Raw genomic sequence first — 24,469 nt, forward strand, 5'->3', positions numbered from 1 at the left:
AGAATGAAGAAGATATTGAAGAAAATACTAAACATTCATAAGTTAGAAGACAAGCATAAGAGAGAATCAACACAACTTTTATTTGAAAATGTTAATAAAATTGATAAAACCTTGGCAAAAGTGATCATGAAAAATATTGAAGGCTCAAATAATTATTATCAGAAATGAAAAAAGAGCATCAGTGATGATCCTATAGACATTGCAATGAGATGTGAGCAACTTTGTTCGTCAGCTTGGGCTGCCATAATGAAATACCGTAGACTGGATGGCTTAAACAACAGGAATTTATTTCTCACAGTTCTGGAAGTTGGGAATTCCAAGATAAAGGTGCTAGCTGATTCATTTTCCAGATAAGGGCTCTCCTCTGGGCTTGCAGACAGCTACCTGCTTGCTGAATCCTCACATGGATGTGAGAGGAAGGTTCTGGTGTTTTTTCCTCTTTTTATAAAGGCACTGATCGCATCATGTGGACTTCACCCTATGAGGTGATCTTCACTTCATGATCTCATCTAAACCTAATTACCTCCCAAGGACCCTACTTCCTAATACCATCACATTGGGGGGTTAAAACCTTCAACACGAATTTTGGGGGAACAGAAACATTCAGTCCATAGCTTTATGCTAATAGACTTAAATTTAGGTTAAATGAACACATTCATAGGCAAATACAACTAGGAAAAGTTGTTCATCCATTTAAGATATTGAATCTAATTAAAAACGCTACCACAAAGACAGTTGGCATTTACCAGTGAATTTTACAAAAACATTGAAAAGAAGAAATAACACCAGTCATACACATTTCTTCAGAAAATAGAAAAAGAGAGAACTTTCCAACCCATTACATGAAGGCAGTGTAAATGTTTAATAAACCTCTCACAAGGACCTTATAAGAGTAAAATTACAGGCTAATTTTTATCATGAACATAGAAGCAAAATTCTAAAGGTTGCATTATCAGATTAAAAAATTATGATTTGGAAAAAAGGAAATAAAATTTTGTTCACAATTGACATGGTTGTATATATAAAAAATTTGAAATAACTTGTAAACCCTTAGAATTTATAAGTGAATTTAGCAGTTACTAAATGCAAAGACTGTATAGAAATCTTAAGATATTTTTATACATCAACAAGTAGAAAATGCAACTAAAGATATTATTTACAACAGCATCAATAATGTTTTTTAGAAATTTAACAAAAGTTGCAAAAAGACTCTACACTGGAGACTGTAAAACACTGAGAAAAATTAAGGAAGATCTCAATAAATAGAGGAATATATTATGTTTATAATTGAAAGGCTTCTGATTTTAAAGATGTCATTTTTGTCTAAAAAGCAGGTGAGGGACTTGCCCGGCTGTCCAATGGTTAGAACTCCGCGCTTCCACTGCAGGGGGCCCCAGTTCCATCCCTTAATAGGGAAACTAAGATCCCTCAAGCTGCACACATGACCAAAATACTTAAAAGTAAATAAATAGCAGGTGATTTTGTGCAAATTTATTGTAAAATTTATATGGTAATGCAAAGATTCCCGAACAAAAAGCTATTTAGAACAGCTGACACGTGGCAAAAAATTAATGCCAAATTGATTTTGAGTTACTTCATTTTGTTTATACAGTTGATCTTTGGACAACATGGGTGTTAGAGGCACTGACCCTCACAAAATTGAAAATCCACATATAATTTATAGTCAGCCCTCCCTATCTGTGGCTTTAACCAACTGAGGATCATATAGCACTGTACTATTTCCTATTGTAAAAAATCTGTGTATAAGTGGACACTTTGCAATTCAAACCCATGTTCAAGGGCTAACTGTATCTCAGTTTTGGAGGGGGATAATGTCCGTTTTAATTTGTTGTTGATTTACATTTGATAGAGCTTGGAATTCTATAAAGGATATATGATGAAACAAGGAAGGGAAATCTGCATATGTTGTGTTTTGTTTTAAAAAGTATTGTTAATGCATTATTTTATGAATTAGTCAGAATTGTTGTGGTACCATTATATATGTAGTAAATTACTTTGTACTTACACAGTAAATTTTTTATTATAATGTTTTTGGTGTATGTGAAAGAAGCATTTGGAAATGTAACTGGATTTTTGCTAGGACATTACAAAGTCCAAATTTCTCCAAATATTTAAGAGAATACAATACATACATTTGAATTAACTTGGTTTTCAAAAGCTACTGCTCGTACTATAGTTACATCTAAAGCTTTCAGGACACTCTAGGTATTCAGGAAAGCATGGGACCTTCATGTTCTGGCTTCACTGAGTATACCACTTCATAGCTCCCTGCTAAATCATCCAATGATTTTTTGAGTACTTATCTTGTCTCTTGTCACAATAAGTTTATGCTTGTACCCTTTCTACCCCAATACATTAAATTTTTAAAAAATCTTGTTTCTCTTAATCACTTTCAAAGCCTCTTGGCTCTACTAAGCAAAGTTTACCTTTCAAGAGTGAGCTCCTTGCTCATTTTAGTATAAAGATTTATTGAATCTTGTCAACCAATTTCCCGTTCTAATCACAGTGATGTTCCATAGCACTTAATATCTGTACCCTCCATTTGTGTTCTTAATTATATTTAATTTTATTAGGCTTGTGTAACTTAAAATTATGGACATTTTCAAGTTGGTAGGAACCTGAATCTGTCACATAGATTCACAATAATATTGTTTGCAGGGGCATCATGAGACATAGTGTGAATATCGGGTGTGGCTCTTGGAACATATAGTATTGTTAAGTGGGAGGTAGGTAGTAACAGGAATACCATTAACTGGTGACATTATTATTTTAAATGTTTTGGACTTCCCTGGTGGTCCAGTGGTTAAGACTCCACGCCTCCACACTTCCAATGCAGGGACATGGGTTTGATCCATGGTTGGGAAACTAAGATCCCACATGCCGTGCGGCAAGGCCAAACAAACCAAACCAAACCAAACCAAAAATCTCTCTTAGAATTAATAAAACAGCTGTGACTTATTGAAAAAGAAAATAAAGTTTGGTTCTCCCCAGCTTTTTTTTGAAGAATCATTAACTATTGCTAGAATAGCGTTTCTAGAGAGCCTGTTATGTGGAGTTGCCAGTGTAAGAAGCAGCTAGGTCCTAAGTTAAACTCACGTTTGGTTTGGGACTCCTATTTAAAACTAGACTTTAAAAAAAAATCCATGACATAATACCATGAAATGTGTTCTTAACTGGAAGCAGTATAGCCATTTCTTAGTATTTTAGATCTGTTTACTGTAAAGGAGGACTGCACGTATTTGGGGAGAGTGCATCCAGGGTTTACAAAGGTGAATATCACTATGTCATACAGCTTATGATTTTAAATTATATCATCTCAAGCCTTCCAAATTGGAAGAAAACCTATTTTTGACTATTTTCACTTGTGGTAATAGTTAAACAGGCAGGAATTTAACTGAATTGACTGGAATGGCAAGGAAAATGCTGTGCGTAGCCAGGGCACCAGGTGGCACAGTGAGCTGTACGCAGGAGACATCTTACGGCCTAACCAGAGGATCTGCCTGGGAGATGGGATTCAATCAGATTCTGGGAGATTCCTTGTAAATGTGGAAGGATTGAATTCTTGAGCCAAGTAGCTGTCACCTGCAGTTACTCTCTTCAAATATATCCTAAGATCCTTATTTCTGTTGCTTACATGATGTCCTGTTTACCCACCCACAAAATGTTAAAGACATAGATTTACTGACTTGGATGGTCAGTTGAGTCCAGGACATCTCTGTGCAGTCCAAGTCACTCCACTTGGCCTAAAGCCCACACCTCCCTATTCTTGTTCAGTAGTTATGAACAGCGGGTTAGTATAGGTTTCAGCATACTAGGGCTTTGTTCCATATTCTGTTTGAAACAATATTATTTTTCTTTTTTATCTCAGAAAGAATTTCACAACAAATTTGTGTAGTTATGGACACAAAAGAAGATGAAGAACATGTGGGTCATCGTCTTGAAGAAATGCTGAAAAATGAATTAAATGTAAGTATTCAAAGATCCCGTTTGATAAAATACATTTGATTGCCACAGATTTTTATCATACAAAGATGCTTTCCTTGAGAAGGCATAAAAGTACTTTCAAGCTAATTTTCGTATTTTGCTGTAATGAAATCCTGTGTTTTGCCATCACTTTTGACTTGAAATACAATTAGTTCCCCTTCTCCACTCCTCTTCTGGATTTCCTCCCCACCTTCATTCTCCGAGTTCTATTTCTCCTTTAAAATTCAGCGTCAGTGTGACTTCTTTAGAAAGCCCACCGCGCCCCGGTGCGCATGAGCCCCTGCGTGAGGTTGACACTTGTCTTGAGAATCACGGTGCCCAGCACATGCTAGATGCTTACTAAAGTTTGTTGAATACATGAAGAAAAGAAAGAGATTAAGAAGAGAGAGAAAAAAAGAGAGAAACAGATATGCAAAAGATAGCATAATTATGACATTGAAGAAGTGAATGGATGTTTCTTGCCCCCCCCCCTCCCTTTTTGGAACTGATCAAGGTCCAGGTTAACCTCATATTTAATATTAGGGTGAAGGAAATGCAAGAAGTAGCCGTGAGTGTGAAGCGGTGTATAGGAATTATTTACTACTTTTACCCCTAAGGACATCCATTACTTTTGTGACAGTTTTGTGCTTTGAAATGTTTTGCTTGCCAAGGTGATTTTATTGTTTTCATCAGTTTCCTTGTTTTCATTAAAATGTGTAACTGCCTGGGTTTATGATCAACATGTCATGGCTTTTTAACAACATACATAATTCTAGTTGAAAGCAAAAGGAAAAAGTTTATTTTAGTAAGCTAGTTCTATCATGATAGCACAGTCAGTAAAGAGAACAGGCTCTGGTATCAGATTGCCAGTACTCAGATATCTGTTTTATTGCCTCATTTCCTTATCTTAAATTGAAAATGTTAATAACATCTGCACTGTAAAGTTGTTGGGACAACTGAACTTTAAAAATGTATTTTAATGTGCTTAGAAAAGCATCTGCCATACCGTAAGTTTTCAACGAATATGAACCATAAGAGACTTAACAATGGCGTCTATTAACATCTCAACTCGTCAGTTGAGATGAAGGTGTGATAGTATTAAGTAGTAGATACTACGAGCTCCCAAATTTCAGTCCTGTATTAAATACATGAACTGTTAAATACATAGATTCCTGGAATGTGTAAATATTTAGTGAATCATCTGGGATAAGTTCTGGAATTTCAGTTTTTAACAAGCTCCCCGTGGTCGTTTTGATGGCAGTCAGTGCTAAATCCTACCAGTAGCATTTGGAGCAACAATCTAAAACTGGAAAGAAATGGCAGCCGCCTCAGCTGTCTCTTGGGTGTAAAGGTTATACTTCAATCTTCTTTTCCAAGTTGCCTTTATTCGTAGACCTTCTGAGTATTCCTCCTCTGTTGCTGGAAGTTTTAGCACCTTGTTCTTTGCTTTCTATCTCAAATTCACCTGTTAAGAATCTGTTCCTAAGTTCTGTGCCCTAATTTCTCTGCTGCACCCTGCAGGATATTTAAGTGTACATAACTTCCCATTGTCTGACCTCGTGAGGCAACGTGTTGCCTGAAAAATAGTCTTCTACTCTTGGATAATTTCATTCATGCTTTATCCATTCAGTGCAGGAGCCAATAAGATTGAATCCTGAAAGAGTGTTACTGGGACTTGGGCTATCAACCCTAGGTTTAGAGAGCTGGGTTCTACACTCTTGTTGAGCATCCGACTGATGCATCCTGTGTCACTCATTCCTCGGTCTTCCCAGTGTTAGATTCTACAAAGAGTCCTTTTTGTTACAATTATTATGATAGTCTCTTTTTGTTGCTACTTTTCCTGTATATGTTTGGTAATTATTGATCTAAAACAAATAGACTGCCAGATATTTCTTCAGCAAAGATAGGTTTCTTCAGGATAAACAGACAATTGAAATTTGGGGTCTGCAACCATGACAAGCCACATGCAAGTCCCCCCATAGCAAGGGAAGGACACTTTTATAGAAGGAGCAAGGAAGTTGGGAGGGCTAGAGTAAATAGACAGCCTGTGGTTTCTATTTGCTGAGTCCTTGCCAGGAGAGAAGAGGACTGTTTCTTCTTGTTGGGCTCAGCTGTAGTCGCAGGGTGTGAGGGCTCCCCCTTCTGGTCTCGCAACTCTGTTTTAAGAGAGAAATTTGTTTATTCATTGCTTTGTGTGTTTTTTTCTAATTTTTATTAGAGTATAGTTGATTTACAATGTTGTGTTACTTTCTGCTGTACAGCAAAGCGAATCAGTTATACGTATACATATATCCACTCTTTTTTAGATTCTTTTCCCATATAGGCCATTACAGAGTATTGAGTAGAGTTCCCTGTGCTATACAATAGGTCCTTATTAGTTATCCATTTTATATATAGTCGTGTGTATATGTCAGTCCCAATCTCCCAATTTATCCCTCCTCCTTTCTTCCTTGGTAACTATAAGTTCGTTTTCTGCATCTGTGACTCTATTTCTGTTTTGTAAATAAGTTCATTTGTACCATTTTTAAAGATTCCACATATAAGCGATATCATATGATATTTGTCTTTCTCTGTCTGACGTACTTCACTCAGTATGACAATCTTGAGGTCCATCCACGTCACTGCAAATGGCATTATTCCATTCTTTTTTATGGCTGAGTAGTATTCCATTATGTATGTGTATACGACATCTTTTTAATCCATTCATCTGTTGATGGACATTTAGGTTGCTTTCGTGTCCTGGCTGTTGTATGTAGTGCTGCAATGATACATTGGGTCCATGTATGTTTTCAAATCATTGTTTAAATAATGATACGGAATTTAGGGATACACAGAATGGTGTGTAACTGGCGCTGTGTGATTTTTTTTTTTTCAGGGCCTTCGCTTCTCAGGTCCTGTCCTTCTCATTTCCAGTGTCCGTTGTTTTCAGTGCACTTCATCTACCTACCTGTTGGGCCCAGTCTGGATATAGCCATTATCTTAACTGTGCTGAAAAATAAATACTAAGGCTATTTCTTAACTTCTGACCACAATATTTTACCTTTCCTTATCTTACACTAAATTACTCTAACTGCACATACTTAAATTTTATAGGAAACTCTAATCCCACTGTCTTCTCTCTTTCAGCTCCCTTTTGTTTCACCCTTTACTTCGATACCATGATCCATCACTTGAGTGGATCATGGATCTTTTACCAGCATCTTTAATGCCCTTGTCCTTCTATTAAACCCAGTTAGTAAAACCTCATTCATGTTATCCGTCTAACTTTTCACTTCTCTGAGCCTGTATTCAGTCTTAACACTGCTGGAGAAAAGTATACCACAGTGTAGATCATTGTACTTTAAAAATACTGGTCTTCGTTCTTCACTGGGCCCTGAATGTTGTAAAGCAAGCATACCGTGATTCCATTGTGAGCTCCCCATTCTCCTCAGTGGATATTTTAAACCTTTTCCTCTCTCCTTAAATGTCTAACCCAGGTTTCTTAACCTTGGCACTGTTGGCATTTTGGACTAGATATTGTGAGGGACTGTCCTGTGCCTTGGACACTGTTTAGCAGCATCCCAGTCTTCTACCCACTAGATGACAGTATTATACCCCCTAGTTGTAGCAAACAAAATGTCTCCAGACATTGCTAAATGTTGCCTGGAGCGGGGACAAAATCATCCTCCGGTTGAGAACCACTGGTCTAACCCCACCATCTTTACCTCCACTCTTAAATATGGTCTTATCTCTAACTTCAGAGTATAATTATATACTCCAATATGGGAACATTCCTGTCTTCCAAGCTCCAACCTTTAAAGAATCTTGCATCTGTAGCCATCTTCTCATTGAGACTATTTCCTCTCCTGAGCTCTGGTTCTCTTCCCCCCTTCCCCCTCCCCCATGAACAGATACATGTTCCTTCCATTAAAACAAAAACAAAGAAACAGTTCTAAACCCAAGGTTACCCTGTAGCCAAACTTCTTTAAAATAATTTATCTTCTCATTCCTTAGTCCACTGCATTTTGACTTCTGCCGCAACCTTCCGTAGGAACTGCTCTCGGTGAAGTTCCTCGGTGACTTTCCTATGGGAAATCCACAAGACATTTATCAGTCTTACCTTATTTATTGCACCACTTGACTCTCTTGTCTGATACTATTTTTTCTAGAAGGAGTCTCATCCAGTAGATTCTGTAACATCTTGTTTTTCTTTTATCCTTTTTCATTTTTGGCTGCTGCTTCTAGGTTTCTTTTGCAGGATTCAAGATTCTATTGATGATATTTAGATTTTTGGACATAGGTAATTGGACGTCTTTAAAAAAAATGCTGATGGCTTCCAGTATCCTTCATTTGCTAGGGACACAAAGTATTCTCTAGCCCTGTGTTTAATTATTCATTTTCCTGCATTTCAGATCTGTATATTCAGTCGGAGGTCCCTTAAATGTCGATGATGTCGATGATATTTCACATTCACAAATTCTTTTTCCAGCCAGTCCTTCTCCATCTGCTAAGGTTTCAGTCTGTGAAAATGCATATCATTTCCTCATTCTCTAAACCTCGTATAAAGTTTGACTCATTCTCTATCTCACTCCGAAAGCAAATCAAGTTCCAAAACATTTGAATTCTACCTCTCATTATCATTCATATGTGTCCTTTTATCTTCATTGCCACTGTCCTAGGCACCTCAGCTGTTGTCTGGATTATTGCAACAGCCTGTTAGCTGACCTCCAGCCTTCAATCTTACCCCTCTCAGATTTATTCTTTATGGGGCTGTTTGAATGATTGTTCTAAATTGTTTATCATGTTATTCCCTATTCAAATCTGTTTCTTGGTTTTCCATTGCTTCTAAATTAATATAAAAATGCTTTGCTATGTCTCATAAGATCTCTCACATGACTAATACTACTAATAAAAATAACAATAATAACAGCCAATGGTTTTCAGCACTTATTTTATGCTAGGTACCATAGCAAGTGCTCTTAACAACCTTTTGAAATGGGTACTGTTAACTTTTTTTTCCAGATGAAAGAACTGAGGCATAGAGGGGATGTTTTTTTTGTTCTTGTTGTTTTGGTTTTTTTTGCGGTACACGGGACTCTCACTGTTGTGGCCTCTCCTGCTGCGGAGCACAGGCTCCGGACGCACAGGCCCAGCGGCCATGGCTCACGGGCCCAGCCGCTCCGCGGCATGTGGGATCTTCCCAGACCAGGGCACGAACCCGTGTCCCCTGCAGTGGCAGGCGGACTCTCAACCACTGCGCCACCAGGGAAGCCCTAGAGGGGATGTTTAAATGGTTCTTGTTAACATTGTTGTGAAGGGGCAGAACAGGGACATGGAGATGAACTTGGATTCATGTAACACCAGAATCTGTCTTCTTAACCGGCACCCTTGCCAAACAGCCCTGCACTCTCTAACTGTGCACTCTTCAGGCCAGCTCTACTTTTTGCAGCTTCTCAAATGTGATAGTACTTTCTTCCCTCCAGGGCCTTCACCCACGATGTCATTTTCCACAGGGAGCTTTTCCTGAAAAGCTTTGTTTTTCCCCTGAAGTCTGGTTTATGTACCCTTTTATCGTGTTTTGTGAGAGGCTATACAGCCCCATGTGAGGTCTTCCCAAAGCATGATGCAGTCTTATTGAATGTTGAATAAATAAATGAATGGATAAATGATCACAGCTTCTTATTACTAAGTTGGACATTGTATTATATATTGTACTGTGCTTGCTGCATAACAAGTTACCCCCAAGTTTAGTGACCGTAAGTAACAAACATCTACTGTCTCAGTTTCTGTGAGTTAAGAATCTAGGCACAGCTTAGCCAGGTCCCTTTGACTCAAGGTCTTTCATTTGATTACAGTCAAGCTGTCTGTCCTCTATAGGCTGTCCTTTACAGTCTAATCTGAAGACTTGATGTGGAGGTAGATTCTGTTCTCAACATTACGTGGTTGTTGGCAGGTCTCAATCCCTTGCCATGTAGGCTTGTGCACAGGGTTGCCTCACCACATGGCACTCAGGATTGAAGGCCCAGTAGTTTTGTAGCCTAATCTTAGAAGTGACATTCCTTCATTTCTTTCGTATTCGGTTCATTTGAAGCAAGTCTGTATGTCCAACGCACACTCAAGAGGAGGGAATTATACAAGGTTGTGAATACTGGGAAGTGTGGGTATCATTGGGGGGTGTGTTTTAGAGACTGATTATCACAAACTGTTACTATCTCAAAATAAATCTTCTAAGTTGTAAAAAGAAAACACCCACTAACATGGCCATCCTAGTTTCCGGTGGCATGTGAGGCAGTACTCTCTATAGACCTAAGTCTTCTCTGAACATCAGAAATTTGCTTAATTGTACCTAAAATTTCCTCATCAAGATCATCATCCACCTCAACTATAATTCCCTAGTCAAATGAGTCACACAGTCTATTTTATATGGATTCTAGGCCTTAGTCATTGAATCTACCAGAAATTCTGTATAAAAAACTCCAGAGATGATCAGAAAATTCTGAATAGTTTTGGAATCAACAACGGACACGAGGCGCTGACTAGCCAAAACCAACAGCCTGAGGACATACTCTCACCAAGGAATGAATATAATCTCCTAAATTAAATGTCATTCTATCCAATACAAACCAACCAAGAAAAGGATTCATGACTAATTTGTTTAGATTTTTATGTTGATTAGTCCATAGTATAGCCGTAGGTAACCTGTTGTATAATCTGATGAAACATACTGACTATAACATGAATTTTAGAAGAAGTGAGTCTAATGAAGGTAGAAATTGTAAAACGGAACTTTGTGTGTCCTGTTAACTTACTCAGACAATCTTGGTTGACCTTCAGAGGAGATGTCATTCATTTCTGCTAAATCTGCCCTGGCTTCTAAATTTGCCTAAAAACTATTAAACCACACAAGGACTTGTCAGGATGTTTTCTCTCATAAACAGTCACAAGACTAACAATTATGGAGTGCCTTCCATTTGTCAGAGAGAATATTATGTATCTTAATCCTTTAAAATAAACCTATGACTTTCCCTCTCATTTTACAAATAGACATAGGGAAACCTTATGGCTTAATGCTTTGTCTAAGATTATATAACTAATTGAATGTAGGTGCTGCTTGATTCATTATGATTTCTACTACTGAATATTTTTCTAAGAAACGGTGAAATAAAGAATTTTAAGTTTGACAGAAGGATTATATCTAAGGTCAGAAAGAAGTCTCCTTGTAAAAGAAATTACCAGTTTTCTATAATTTTCTCTCCCTTTATAAGGGCACATTTATCTTATGGCATTTTTCAGCCTATAACTTATAGACAAACGCAAAATGCCACATATTCTAATATTTTTACCTCCAGAGCTTTTGTCTCATTTTGCAAAGGACATATAAAAAGCATGAAGTCACCACTATTAAAATCCACGCACCTGTAGGGCAGATCTGTGTAGGTGTGGAGCTGCTCAATGCACAACAGGAGGATTGTTTTATTGGCATGAAAAGAAAGGATGTTTCCTGATGAAACTGAAGGAAGAAATTGAGTATGCTTATTATAATTATCCATGCTAGATTTTGAGACATACCTTAGTGATGAACTGAATATCTCAACTCTAATGTAATGATACACACCAAATACATGGAGGAGGTTGCTAAAAAGTGAAATAAGGAATTAACTGAGTAGAGACTTACTGCTCCCACCTTCCATACACATGCAGATTTCACTCAGACTTAAATTTCAAGACTTCATTATCAGGCTTGTTAGATCCCTTCTTTGATTTCTTTAAGGAGGTCGAAGTATTTCACAGAACCTACCTACTTTGGAGATAGAGGTCTCTAGAAGATTCGTCAGGGCAGTAGACAGTGATGGAAGAGACCTCGCCCCTTCTTCCCAACTCCCACTGAAAAATAATTTTTGCCATATACTGTGCTGAGAACAGTAAGGAATTTAGAAGTAGGAAGAGTGGTCTTTCATTAGTTACTTCATTCATGAATGTATTTACCAAATACTAAATGCCTATCAAGATTTAGTCACTGGATTTATGCAGTTGAACTAAGCAGGTATTGTTCCCTGTCCTCAAGGAGCATACTGTGCAGTTGGGGATAAAACAGTAAACAAACACACAAAAAATGTTTAATTACAAATTGTGATAATGATACTAAGGAAAAAGTAAACTGTCCTTATGTAAGAGAGCCCTGGACAGTGATTTAAATTGCGAGTAGAGGGCAGTAAGTGAGCATCTCTTGGCAGATGTGGCATTTACTTAAGGCTAAACTGGTATTCACGAGTTAGCTATTTAGAGAGAAATACAGAAGGAACAGTGTGTGAAAGGTCCTTGAAGAGCTTCGTTCAGGGGCACTGAAATAAGACTTGTATGACTGGAGTGGAGGTGGACTGGTGGGAGGTGAGGATAGAGACCGCGAGGGTCTAAATGCAGCCTCGTAGGCTTTGTTAAGCATACTGTGACTACCACCACCTACACTGCTACTGTAACCACTACCATTACTTACGTTTTGTCCTACAAGCAAAATGAAGTGGTAGAAGACTTCAGCTGAAAATGTCACGATGCAATTTACATGTATAAGAAGACTGTTGGCTGCTGCTTAAAAGTAAAATTCTATGGAAAAAGACAGGTAGTATTTAATGTTTTTATACATCACAGAACCCCTAAAATCACAAGTGTCTTCAACCCAATTTTTGTTCCTATAGTAGAAGAAAAGAAGCTCCTGAAGAATGCTGATCTATAATCTGGACAAACAGGGACCATAGGGGCTTTTTGTGTGTTTTGCTTATCCACCCCTTCCTGTTTCCTGGAGCACATAATTTAATTATTGTTTTGCGTAACCACAAATGACAAGCAGGATATAACTGAAAATCATTTGCTTTCCTGGGTGAAAGGCATGCTTTGGTTTTGTCGAGGTTGTCTGTGGTACCTAGTTTATTTTTCCTAATGCCCTCAAGGTTTTGTCCAGGGTATGGATCTGTGCCTTTTTTTTTTTTAATAGACGTAACTAAATTCAGTGTATGACATATTCGTCAAGCAAAACATCCAAAATAGCAAATGAAGTAAGAAGAAAAGCAGAAATTAAAGAAATAGAACAAATCCAGTCATCTCAGCATTGTAAGACCTGTTCAAATTAGGGTTATTTCATGCTGATTTTGGCACATAACATTTTAAAATATGTTTAAAGTACCGATTTTTCATTTTTTTGAAGCTGAACACTGTACAGTGTAACAGTGAAATAACACTGTGAACAATGTTTCTCGGGCCTCTGAGTCTGAACAATGCCAACAGAATTAATTCATTTAGAGTGTGCGGTTTTGGTGTATGTACAAGACTACATAAATTAGCTGAACACCATCCAATAAAATCCATTTAGTTTGTTTGGGATGTTAGCCAGATTTCCTGATCAGTTTTCCAGAGGTAAAAATGTCCAAAAATCACTGGACCACCTAGTTGCTTGGGATGGTATTAATTATGTTCATGCTCTATTTAATAAAATTAACAGTTTATAATTATAATTGGTTGTCAGAGTTTTAGAATTTGGTTATTAATGAGGGAGTAAGGATAATCCTCCCTAAATGCCACTTTCTTTACTTTTTCTTTGTATACTTAACATGTATTCACCTTTTGTATCTGTGTGTATTTTTGAAACATAGGGACATATTGAAATATTACTCTTTCTAAAGGAACCAGATGGTTAATTTGTAAAAATGATAATCCTTGTCCGCTTAGGAATTAGGTCACTGCACACAAGTTCTAGTTACGTTATGCTAAGTTAAAAACAAATAAGCCAAAAGAATAGCCAACATCTAGATTTGGGGATATATTTGTAAAACTCAGGTCTCCTCTTGTAATTCAGGAAATTGATTTTACACACATGGTAAATGTGCTTAGAGGGAAAATTTTATAAGAAGCTGAAAAGAATTGCTCTTTGGCATGTAGATTATAGTTTCCAACCTTCAACAGTTGATTTTCATGAATATGTATACACTAATTTTCTTATGCTATTTAAATTGAGATAAAGTTTTAAAACTTATTCACTGATGTCATTTCATTTTATTGATTTCTTTTTGGTTCTGAATAGAGGGTATGTAATGTTTTTAAAATAATAATTTTATACTTATTAATGTTTCCCTAATAATTGAGTTTGGTGATACATTTCAACTATTTGCATGTGGTATGACTATAGTTAGTAACACCATAAAGTAGATTATTCTTTTGTTCTGGTGGCTTTAAGTAAATAATGGCTCCAAGGTTTTTGCTGTTTTAGGGAAACTAAACCAAATATACCCCTTTGAACTTGTGGTCAGAATAAATTATCCATGGTGTCTTGGTACCTGAGAACTTGTTTTCAAAGCTTTGTAGTACTTGTCTCCTTAGGTTAAATATCTCCTCTCTTTCTCCTCATATCTTCAATGACTGTTCGCTGCATGTGAGTCAGAGTCTATACATTTTGACCCATTATTTCAGACCTCTCACAGTCGATGCTGAACCTTTCACTCACAATGTCAGCTCTTTTGTGGCCCAGCGTATTGTCTTGCTCATGCTTTGAAATTTTCTAGTTTTCTCTCACTCTTTTTCACTCGGTGTTCTGCTTGATTGCATGCCATCCTTGTCAGTTCTGTTTAATACTTGATTTAATACTACTCTTTCCATGAAGTTGTTCCCATTTTTTTCTGGTTCTTGGACTTTCTAAACTACTTACCAACAGAGGTGTCATTCTGAATATGCTACGTTTTATTGTTATTCTTTTGCCTATCGCTTTCACCATCTCTTTTATCGCTGATCTCTTGCACAGTGCTGTGTATATGGAGGAGCCAGATAAATAGCTGTGGTTAGTGGTGGTAGAATGATGAACAAGCAAGCTTCTGGAATACCCCTCCACCTGGACATCAGCCAAATGTGTTTCTGGAGATAAAGAGGTAGCTGCTGGGTGTCCATCAATCATGTGAACAGTTGAGAAGAGTTTAGAACACAGAGTACACCCAAGAAGTTGTAATTGATTTCCCAACCAGAAGAAAACTGTTTTTACAAATGGAGGGAAAAGAATAGCAAATAAAAGATGTTGATGAGATGAACTGGAGTTAGCTATGGTGATAAAGTTGGTGGCCAGAAGCCTTCTGTCAGGAAAGGGGGAGGGAGGGAGAGAGAGTGATGGGGAACTGAGCTCTGCTGAGAGGGAATTGCAGTGGCGTGAAGAAACAGGTCCATAAGCAACATTTTAAGGTGTATTCTTTAGGATCTGTAATAAGATTCTATATCAGGATATGAATCTACCTTTCTGTATCGCCTAGAAACATACTGCTTTAAAAATATCCTGAGGTAGATAATTGTTCACATACTTCTGAAATAAGTCACATGATCATGTTTTTGTTATTTTTGCTCAAAACGTAATTTATCCTTAATATTTAAAAAATGTTTTGGGCCTATGGGCTAAATGTATATTATGTAACTCATAATGGAAAGTTGTATGAGATGGAAATCTTATTTTATATATACAGTAATTATATTTTTTACTCAAGAGGAAAATACATTAATAAAAATCTCTTACTGTGTAGGGTCTGAACAATTATATTGGCAGTATTTGGATTTTTACAAGTGTTAGGGTGGTATTAAATATTCCTTAAAGTTGGGAATTCGCTGCAGTCACATGGTTAGGACTCTGAGCTCTCACTACTGAGGGCCCGGGTTTGATCCCTGGTTGGGGAACTAAAATCCCGTAAGCCGCACAGCATGGCCAAAAAGAGAAAAAAGAAAAAAAAGTTAATCAGTGCATTGTTTTTTTGTGGTTACGTATGAAGGAACTCTTCGCTAAGCTACTCATGCATGTTTCTAGCTGATTTTAGTTTTCTTCTTTTTTTATTTCCTATCTAATTTAAAATTAGAGACAGTGTTGAAAACTTGGTAGCAGACAGAGTTCGAGCTGAGAAGATATTTTGTCCTATTTGTTTTTAATTTTTATTGGAGTATAGTTGATTTACAATGTTGTGTTAGTTTCAGGTGTACAGCAAAGTGACGCAGTTACACATATACATATATCCACTCTTTTTTAGATTCTTTTCCCATATACATCATTACAGAGTGCTGAGTAGAGTTCCCTGGCCTATACAGTAGGTCCTTATTAATTATCTATTTTATATATAGTTGTGTGTATATGTCAATCCCAATCTCCCAATTTATCCCTCTCCCCTCTTCCCCCCTGGTAACCATAAGTTTGTTTTCTATACCTGTAACTCTATTTCTGTTTTGTAAATAAGTTCATTTGTATTATTTTTTTAGATTCCACATATAAGCGATAGTATAGAGACCTCATCTAGCCATTTTGAACACACTTGTCATATTTATGGTATGTTATTTTAAAATTATATTAAAACACTTGTCTGATAAAATACAATTTTAGTATTTCCCTTGTTAAAAAATGACTCTACTAAAACCTTTAAGTTGTTAGAATATTACTGCTTTTGATGTCAGCTACTGATTTCTGAATAAATGCTGAAGGCCAGAAACCACAGCTCTCCATTTAGCCCAGGATTTTGCAGTTGCTACGTTATTAACATTTTGGGACAGATAATTCTTTGTTCTGGAGGCTGGCCTGCGTGTGCATTATAGAATATTTAATAGCATCCCTGTCCTCTACCAACTCGGCACTGGTCGTACTTCCCTCTCACACTTCTGACAACCGAAAATGTCTCCTGATATGGCTGAATTTCCTCTTAGGACAAAGTTTCCCACAGTTAAGAACTGCTAATGTAAACTTTTGTTTCATGCACACTCAAATTTTACAATGGCTTGGGGATAAAGCTGTGTGTGTGTGTATATATACACACATATATATACATATATATTTGTATATGTGTGTGTATATATAATTGTAATTTCTAATGAATGCATATCTAAATGAAATAGACTATTATCTTTAGACTATTTAAATCATTTATAACACTAATTGGAAACAGTAGTTGGTGTGCATTCTAATTAGTGATTTCAAATTAATGACACTTTGATTAGAACATAACTTGTACATACTTTATTAGTGCATATGTATATGGAAACTAGGCTCTCATGATACTTCCGTATATATCTGGCCAGTGTCTGTATTACTTAGAAAAGTTAAAATTTTGTAAATGTAAATTAGATTATGCTGTAAGTTTGGGAAGAATTTGAGGGAAAATACAGTTGAAGTAATAAATTCTTTAATTTTAGTCACTTAGCTTGCCATACTGATATATTTAATAAAAGATATAGGTAACTTATTTTAGATGATACAGAAAGGCAGTACCTTCAGTAGAATCAAGGTTCAAGTTACCTTCTGATTGTTAGTTGGAGGCACATTTCTCAGTAAATGTATCTACTGAAAATGAGAGAGGACTTTTATATTATCTAACTGCTTGCTGCTTCACAGTGTGATTCTTGGACCAACTATAGCAACATGACCTGGTTGCTTGTTAGAAATGCAGATTCTACTCATTGTGGCGTTTTACACTACCACCAACAGAGTCAATTTCACACCCAAACAGAATTTATTGTTGTCAGTTTTATAATTTTAGCCATTTTTGTGGATGTATAACAGAACCATACTGTGTATTTGATTTGAAAAGGTATCTGTGATGACTTTTTCATGTGTTTAATGATTAAGTATCTGTTCCAATTTTTAAATAAAATTTTAAAGTGGAAAAAAAATGCAGATTCTTAGACCCTGCTCCACATCTAATGGAATCAAAATCTGTATTTTTAACGAGAGTCCCAGAGATTCTTATGCATATTGAAATTGGAGAAACACAGGTCTTAACTTTATTTCATCTTGCCAGTATGATCTCCATGAGGACAGAAACTGTCTAGTCTATTGCTGTGGTCTCAATGTGCTATCTAGTGTCTGGCTCAGAGCCCTCAGTAGACAACTTATTGGTTGAATGAATGAAACTCTAACTTACGCTAATCCAGTGGATAGTAGGGTACCCTACCCTATGTGATTTTTAAAAATTTTTGATTAAGACAGATAAGATTTGTTTACGTCAGCTTGCCAGTTCTCAGCTTGCAAATGTCTTATGCATTACTAAGAAACGTAAAGTGGTCATATTACCATGCATGCTTTTTAAACATATCATCCTTTATCATTTACAAAATGGGTAATATTTAGAAAATATGCCTGCCAAACATGATTTATGTGAGCTAATGCCAGTCACTTCTCATTTACTACAAAATCGCCCATTAGTTATATATAGTATAACGTTCTATAGTAAACCTCAGTGGAAAGATAAGCTTGAGCAGATTTGGTAGCTTTGCCTTTTGCCTAAACACTTTCTAGGGGCTTCCCTGGTGGCGCAGTGGTTGAGAGTCCACCTGCCGATGCAGGGGACGCGGGTTCGTGCCCCTGTCCGGGAAGATCCCACATGCTGCGGAGCGGCTGGGCCAGTGAGCCATGGCCGCTGAGCCTGCGCGTCCGGAGCCTGTGCTCCACAACGGGAGAGGCCGCAACAGTGAGAGGCCCGCGTACAACAACAAAAAAAACACTTCCTAGCTTTGGATGTATAATCTGTATGATAAAATGGGAGCCTAGAATTCTTTGTAATAGTGTTCTGGTTTGTTAAGATTAGGACTTGTATTTTCCATTCCACAATTCTTGTGGTTTTGCATCAGAAAAGTAACTGGCCTTCAAAGGGAATTTTAACAGTGAGACAGAGGGACATATAAAGGAGAACTTTCATTAAGGTTGTATTATCACAATGATTACTTCTGTAACCATCACCTGCTTGGCGTATATTGAATGCAGTGGTTCAGAAGCCCTTGGCTCTTCCAGGATCAAATCTGAGGACCTGAATTGGATGACCTACCTTAGGTACTCTCTTCCCTGTCTAGGACCCAGAGAAATGATCTGAGTTAGGGGATTGTCTGTGGTGGCAATTAAGGTTTTTTTGTTTGTTTGTTTTTGCGGTACGCGGGCCTCTCACTGTTGTGGCCTCTCCCGTTGCGGAGCCCAGGCTCCGGACGCGCAGGCTCAGCGGCCATGGCTCACGGGCCCAGCCGCTCCGCAGCATGTGGGATCTTCCCGGACCGGGGCACGAACCCGCGTCCCCTGCATCGGCAGGCGGACTCTCAACCACTGCGCCACCAGGGAAGCCTGCAATTAAGCTTTTTAGCACTCAGATGACTTCCTCCAGATGAGGTGTTTCTTCTGAGTTGACCTTGGGACCTGTAGTGTCACTGCCCTCTGAGTAAAGTCTTGTGACTTCCATGATGTAGTACTAGTTACCTGGAGTAAACTGACACCCTGTGTACTTGAGAGGTTAACTGTTGAGAGTCCCACAGACCTTAGTCTGGGTATTACCCCTCACTGGCAGTACGGTCTCAGACAGATTCTTTAAACTTCTGTGCTTACCTTCCTTATCCGTAACATGAGGATAATGATAATATATGCAGAGGTATGTTGTGTGGTTTCAGTAAGATAATTGTTTAACGTATTTAGCACAGATTCTGACGAATAGTAAAACCTCAATAAATGTAAGATTTAAAATGTAAAGGGATAATGGAGAAGTGGTGATGTGTGAAAGGGTCATTTAAAAGTGGAAGTTAAGTGAGAAGCGAGTGGAATAATAGCAAACATTTAAGGTACACTATATGGAAAGATGGTCATTAGTGTTTCACATAAATTCAAGAAAACAAAGATGAATGACATGACAGGACTCACACTACAATAGGGACTTTCTAGAACAGTGTTTATTGGGGAAAGTCCAATCCATGGACTCAGGAACAGAGGCAGTGTTCACTGCATTATAAGACTCTAATCTTGGAGCAGTGTGGCTTTTAAGCTACATAATTAAGGGAGAACCAGCCCTTTCCCTGGTGTGATAAGGGCCCGTGATCTAACACTGCTGCAGCGTGGCAGAACCTTGGTTCTCGTGCTGCTCTGCCTGCCTGAGAGGATTGAAACACTATCAAGACTTTGGTATGTCTGACAGGCTAGGATCTGAGTCTTGTGGTGGCAGCTTGGTAAGTAGAAGGCCACTGGTTTGATCCACCAGCTTAGTGTCCATGGTTGGAGGCCCATAGTTGATACAGCATGGCAGAATGGTAACCTGATTTACTTACCACCTCAAAACTCTACCGACATTCATTGTTTTAAAGCTGTAGCTTTTTTCTCTGAAGCTTTCCAGAAGACCAGCCGATAGGGAAGAAGTTTTGGAAAATTTAATCCTTAACTCTCACATATTAATTTAACTAATCTATCAATTCTGATAAGTAAACTGAGCCATGGCGCTTAAGTAATTTGCCCAAAGTTGTACAGCAAATTTGTTGCAGCGCTAGATTCAAACACCCAGGGATCTTGGCTCCAGGTGCCATGTTCTTAACTGCAAGAAAGAGCTTTAGAGCTGTCTAAAAAAAAATAGAGTAAATGTTCAATGCTAGATGGACAAAACCTCCACAGAAGTCTAAAAATAACCATGAAGTAAATGTTAATTGGCAACTCAGAATTTGGAAATAGTACTTCTTAAAGGAGTGTCTCAGGTAAAGACTGCTGAAAAGCAGGATGGAGAGGCTCTGGGCTATTACCCTGTGACTGAAGGTCCAGACACAGCACCCACAGGCCAGAGGTGACTCCATTGATAAAGACAGTGACTGATGAATTGATGGCCCAGACTCAGCATTCTGTTGGCATCAGTCATAGCTACGTAAGGTTCTCTGCATTTGCAGCATAGAAGTACTTTCCGCCCCAGCTTTATTGAGGTATAATTGATCAATAAAAGTTGCGTGTATTTAATGTATACAGTGTGATGTTTTGACATACACTTTGAAATGATCACCGTAATCAAGCTAATAGATCCATCACCTCACATAATTACCATTTTCTTTTTTGGGGGTGTGGGTGAGAACACTTAAGATTTACCCTCTTAAGTTTATTTCAGTTATACAATATACTATTGTTAATTACAGCCACCATGCTACGCATTAAATCCCTAAAAACGTATTCATTTTGCATAACTGAAACTTTGCCCCTGGACCAGCATCTCCCCGTTTCCCCTACCCTCTGGCAGCCACAAGACTTTTAACTGTTAACGTGTTGTCTACAGAGTGAAAAGTGTATCTCTCTCTGATTCCCTTGTATATACCCACATTAGTGCCCTTGTTTGAATGGGAGGGAGGTGGGAAATTGATGGATTCAGATTAAGAAATGATCCAGCCAACATGTTCTGTAAAAAGAGTGCTGGCTTTCAGCACTCATGGGAACCTCTGACTCATGGGACTGGAAACACGTTTTTGAACCTCTGACTCATGGGACTGGAAACCAATGCTTTTCAGCCTTAGTTAAGCCTTAACTCTTCTTGAAATGGAAAACAGTTTTTGGCAACGCAGCTTCCTTCCTAATATCCCTACTTTAAATAGTACTTAGAATATGCAGATGTTTGCATTTTGTTAGTAGTAAATATTTTGTAAATTCTTATTTTTTTATGATGTAAGGAAAGTATTTCATGGTGGGGGTTTTTCTTTTGGACATACTTTTTAAATTTTACTAAACACATTGGAAGGGTTGTTTTAAATTTTGTTTAAATGTTCTCCGAACCAGAATATTTGCAGGACAAGGAGTTCTAGCCAGCAGATTGTTCCATTTGTTGTGTTTGAGTGTGGAAACGTCAGGAATGATAGCTTAAGATGATGCCATAGAACTTTTTCATAAACAGCCTAATAGCATTGTCTAAGGTGGTCTTTGTTTATTAAAGGTGTCAAAGTCTCCTTTGCTATGTTTAGGTAGAATCTAAGTTTCTTTACTCAAGCATGGAAAATATTGTTTGTTTTCTGTTTGGGAGGAAAGCAGTATGACCAAATAAAAGAGTTAAATTTCACTGGAAACAATTATTAAAACAGTCTCAATTGCAAGATGGAAAAAAATGTAGTTTGGTTTTCATATTTTTTTCAAAGGGGGTAAAAAAATGAGGGTTGGGGAAAAGTCAGAAAATCCCTCAATTCTCAGTGGTATCTCAGCAGAGGCAGGGGAAACTATCAGTGCCTACCATTTTAAAACTCTTCATCTTGTAAAAATAATAATTAGTAAGCTCTACAGTGTATACTGAAAATCACAGAACACACAAATCTGATTTTAAAAATCTGGAGGAAACCTCAAGGCTCTCTCTGTCCCTCAAAATATTCTCACACCTTTTGGTTCTGTAGAATAACTCAGTAAAAATCAGAATTCAAGAAGGTTAAAAATTCAAAAGACAGCATTGCAAGAGATTAATAGAGCAACTGATAATTGTGGAAACAATTAGAGCCACACTTATAGAAATAATTAGTACATTAGACATAGAATATAGCAAAGGTCAGGTCAGGTTATTAACATAGACGGAAACTTGGGATAATCACAGTGTATTCCAAGTAAAAACTAAATGATCAATAAGAGAATAGGTGTGAATGATAATAAAGGCATCCAACATATGGATCATGTTTATATGTCAAGTAGACAAACCAAGATGTTATTCTGAAAGTTAGAAGAATATTTCCTTGAAATGACTAACTAGTTCTGTAAGATGTAGAGGGCATATTTTCAAGAAGAATTGGGGAACAGCAACTGACAATTAAATATGGTCTGATTCTAATTAAGATTTTGAACCTCCTCATAAAGAATTCTTCAGGTAGGTACCTAGGAGCAAAAAACAAAAACAAAACTCATAGAAAGGAGGACACTCTGCCTGACCTCTTGTACCTCCACAGTACTTATTATCCAAATACATACAGTGAAGCGTTGTCTATAAACTTTGGAGGGAATCAAAGGGGAATCCAGGAATACTACCGCCAGCCAAATTGTCATTTAGTTAGAAAGACAACAGGAAAAAAATTCGTATGTAACTTCTATGACTACTTCCTGGTAGAACTACTTGATGTTGAAATCTACCCCAAAAAAATGGTGAATAGAGAGTGAGTAGATGACACATGGACTTTAAAAAGCATCTGGACAATGCTTTGAAACAGTGTTTGAAGACAGTGGTACAGAGACTGCAAATCTCTAAGGGAAAGTGTGAACTAAACTTTTATTCCCAGATAAGCTATTCTTCCAACTAATAGAATGAAGAACTCTAGGAATGTAAAAATGTTGAGGTTTTTATTAAAAAACAAACAAAACCTACTTGCAGCTGAAATTCATCAAATAAAGAAGTGAATTAAAATGAATTTATAAAAGGAGAGGTTTTTATTTAAAACAGTTGTCTTGAGCATAGATAAATTATGTCTAAATTGTGTGAATTATGGCTATAGAATAGTCTATGAATCTAATAAACCTTGTCAGGGTAGAAAAGTACAAGTGACCAGAACAGTGGGTAGAAGAGTTACAAAGTGCTATTTCTTTCTCTCTCATAGTAGGAAATCAATTAGTACTGACTTACAAATGAAGTGCTTTGCCATTGAAAAGTCCAGTGTCTTAATCCTGTTCACGATATTTTACTTAACATTTAGGAAAAGCTCCCTGGAGGTGAACAATAATCTGAAGTATAGCAGCACCTTCAGTTTTATTATATTTAATGGTTTTTTTTTTTTTGCTAACATTAAATAATTTTTAAATGGCATGCATATGATTCCATTTTCATAAAATGTGCTAATGCTTTTGTTCCTTCATCCTTTTGTCCTACCAGTTTACTGCATATATTATTAATAGAGGATTGTTGAAACGATACTTACCTGATGTTCAGGGTAATTATTTCTAGGTAGTGTTATTTTTGGATGAGTTTTTTTTTTTTTTACCTTTTTAAAAAACTTCCACATAGTTGATTTTAAGAACATACACTTTTCTTTTCTTCTTGAAACAAGACTGTGCTAAGTTTTAAAAACCTATTTGTCAAGCATTTGCTACTGGGTAAAAACATGTTTCTGTCCTCAGAGACCCCATACCCTAAGAGTATGGGGTCCTCAAGAATTTTATCAGTTTTAATACTTTAAAAGCTAAATTGGAATATCCCTCATGTTCTCATCCTAGACCTTATTTATGTACCTCCAAAGGAAAAATATTTAATTAATTAGTTTATTTATTTATTTATGGCTGCGTTGGGTCTTCGTTGCTGCATGGGGCTTTCTCTAGTTGTGGCAGCGGGGGCTGCTCTTCATTGCGGTGCACGGGCTTCTCATTGCGGTGGCTTCTCTTTGTTGTGGAGCACGGGCTCTAGGTGCATGGGCTTCAATAGTTGTGGCCCGCGGGCTCAGTAGTTGTGGCTCATGCGCTCTAGAGCACAGGCTCAGTAGTTGTGGTGCACGGGCTTAGTTGCTCCACAGCATGTGGGATCTTCCTGGACCAGGGCTTGAACCCGTGTCCCCTGCATTGGCAGGCGGATTCTTAACCACTGCCCAGGGAAGTCCCCAAAAAGAAAAATTTTAAAGTAAGTCATTTTCTTTTTTTTTTCGAGTTCAGAATTCACTCACACTTGTTAAAGTTGAGATACGTGGTTGCCTTATTTCATATCTGTCAAGTCAGAAACTAGGGAGGATTTGAGGATTATACCCAATTTTTATGCGAACACTCATGCCAGTATTGTAAATATTG

At 37.4% G+C, this 24,469-nt stretch overlaps 1 protein-coding gene across 5 annotated transcripts in view; it reads left to right on the forward strand.

Moving 5' to 3' along the window:
- Positions 1–24,469, forward strand: part of CRPPA (CDP-L-ribitol pyrophosphorylase A) — a 362,199-nt gene that overhangs the window by 124,959 nt on the left and 212,771 nt on the right. For all 5 annotated transcript variants that reach the window (XM_060020425.1, XM_060020424.1, XM_060020426.1 and 2 more), the window contains exon 6: positions 3,890–3,987. In XM_060020425.1, coding sequence (XP_059876408.1) covers positions 3,890–3,987 — 98 coding nt within the window. The remainder of the gene's footprint in view (positions 1–3,889; positions 3,988–24,469) is intronic.

This window comes from Delphinus delphis, chromosome 9 (assembly GCF_949987515.2).
Source record: "Delphinus delphis chromosome 9, mDelDel1.2, whole genome shotgun sequence".
Taxonomy (NCBI): Eukaryota; Metazoa; Chordata; class Mammalia; order Artiodactyla; family Delphinidae; genus Delphinus; species Delphinus delphis.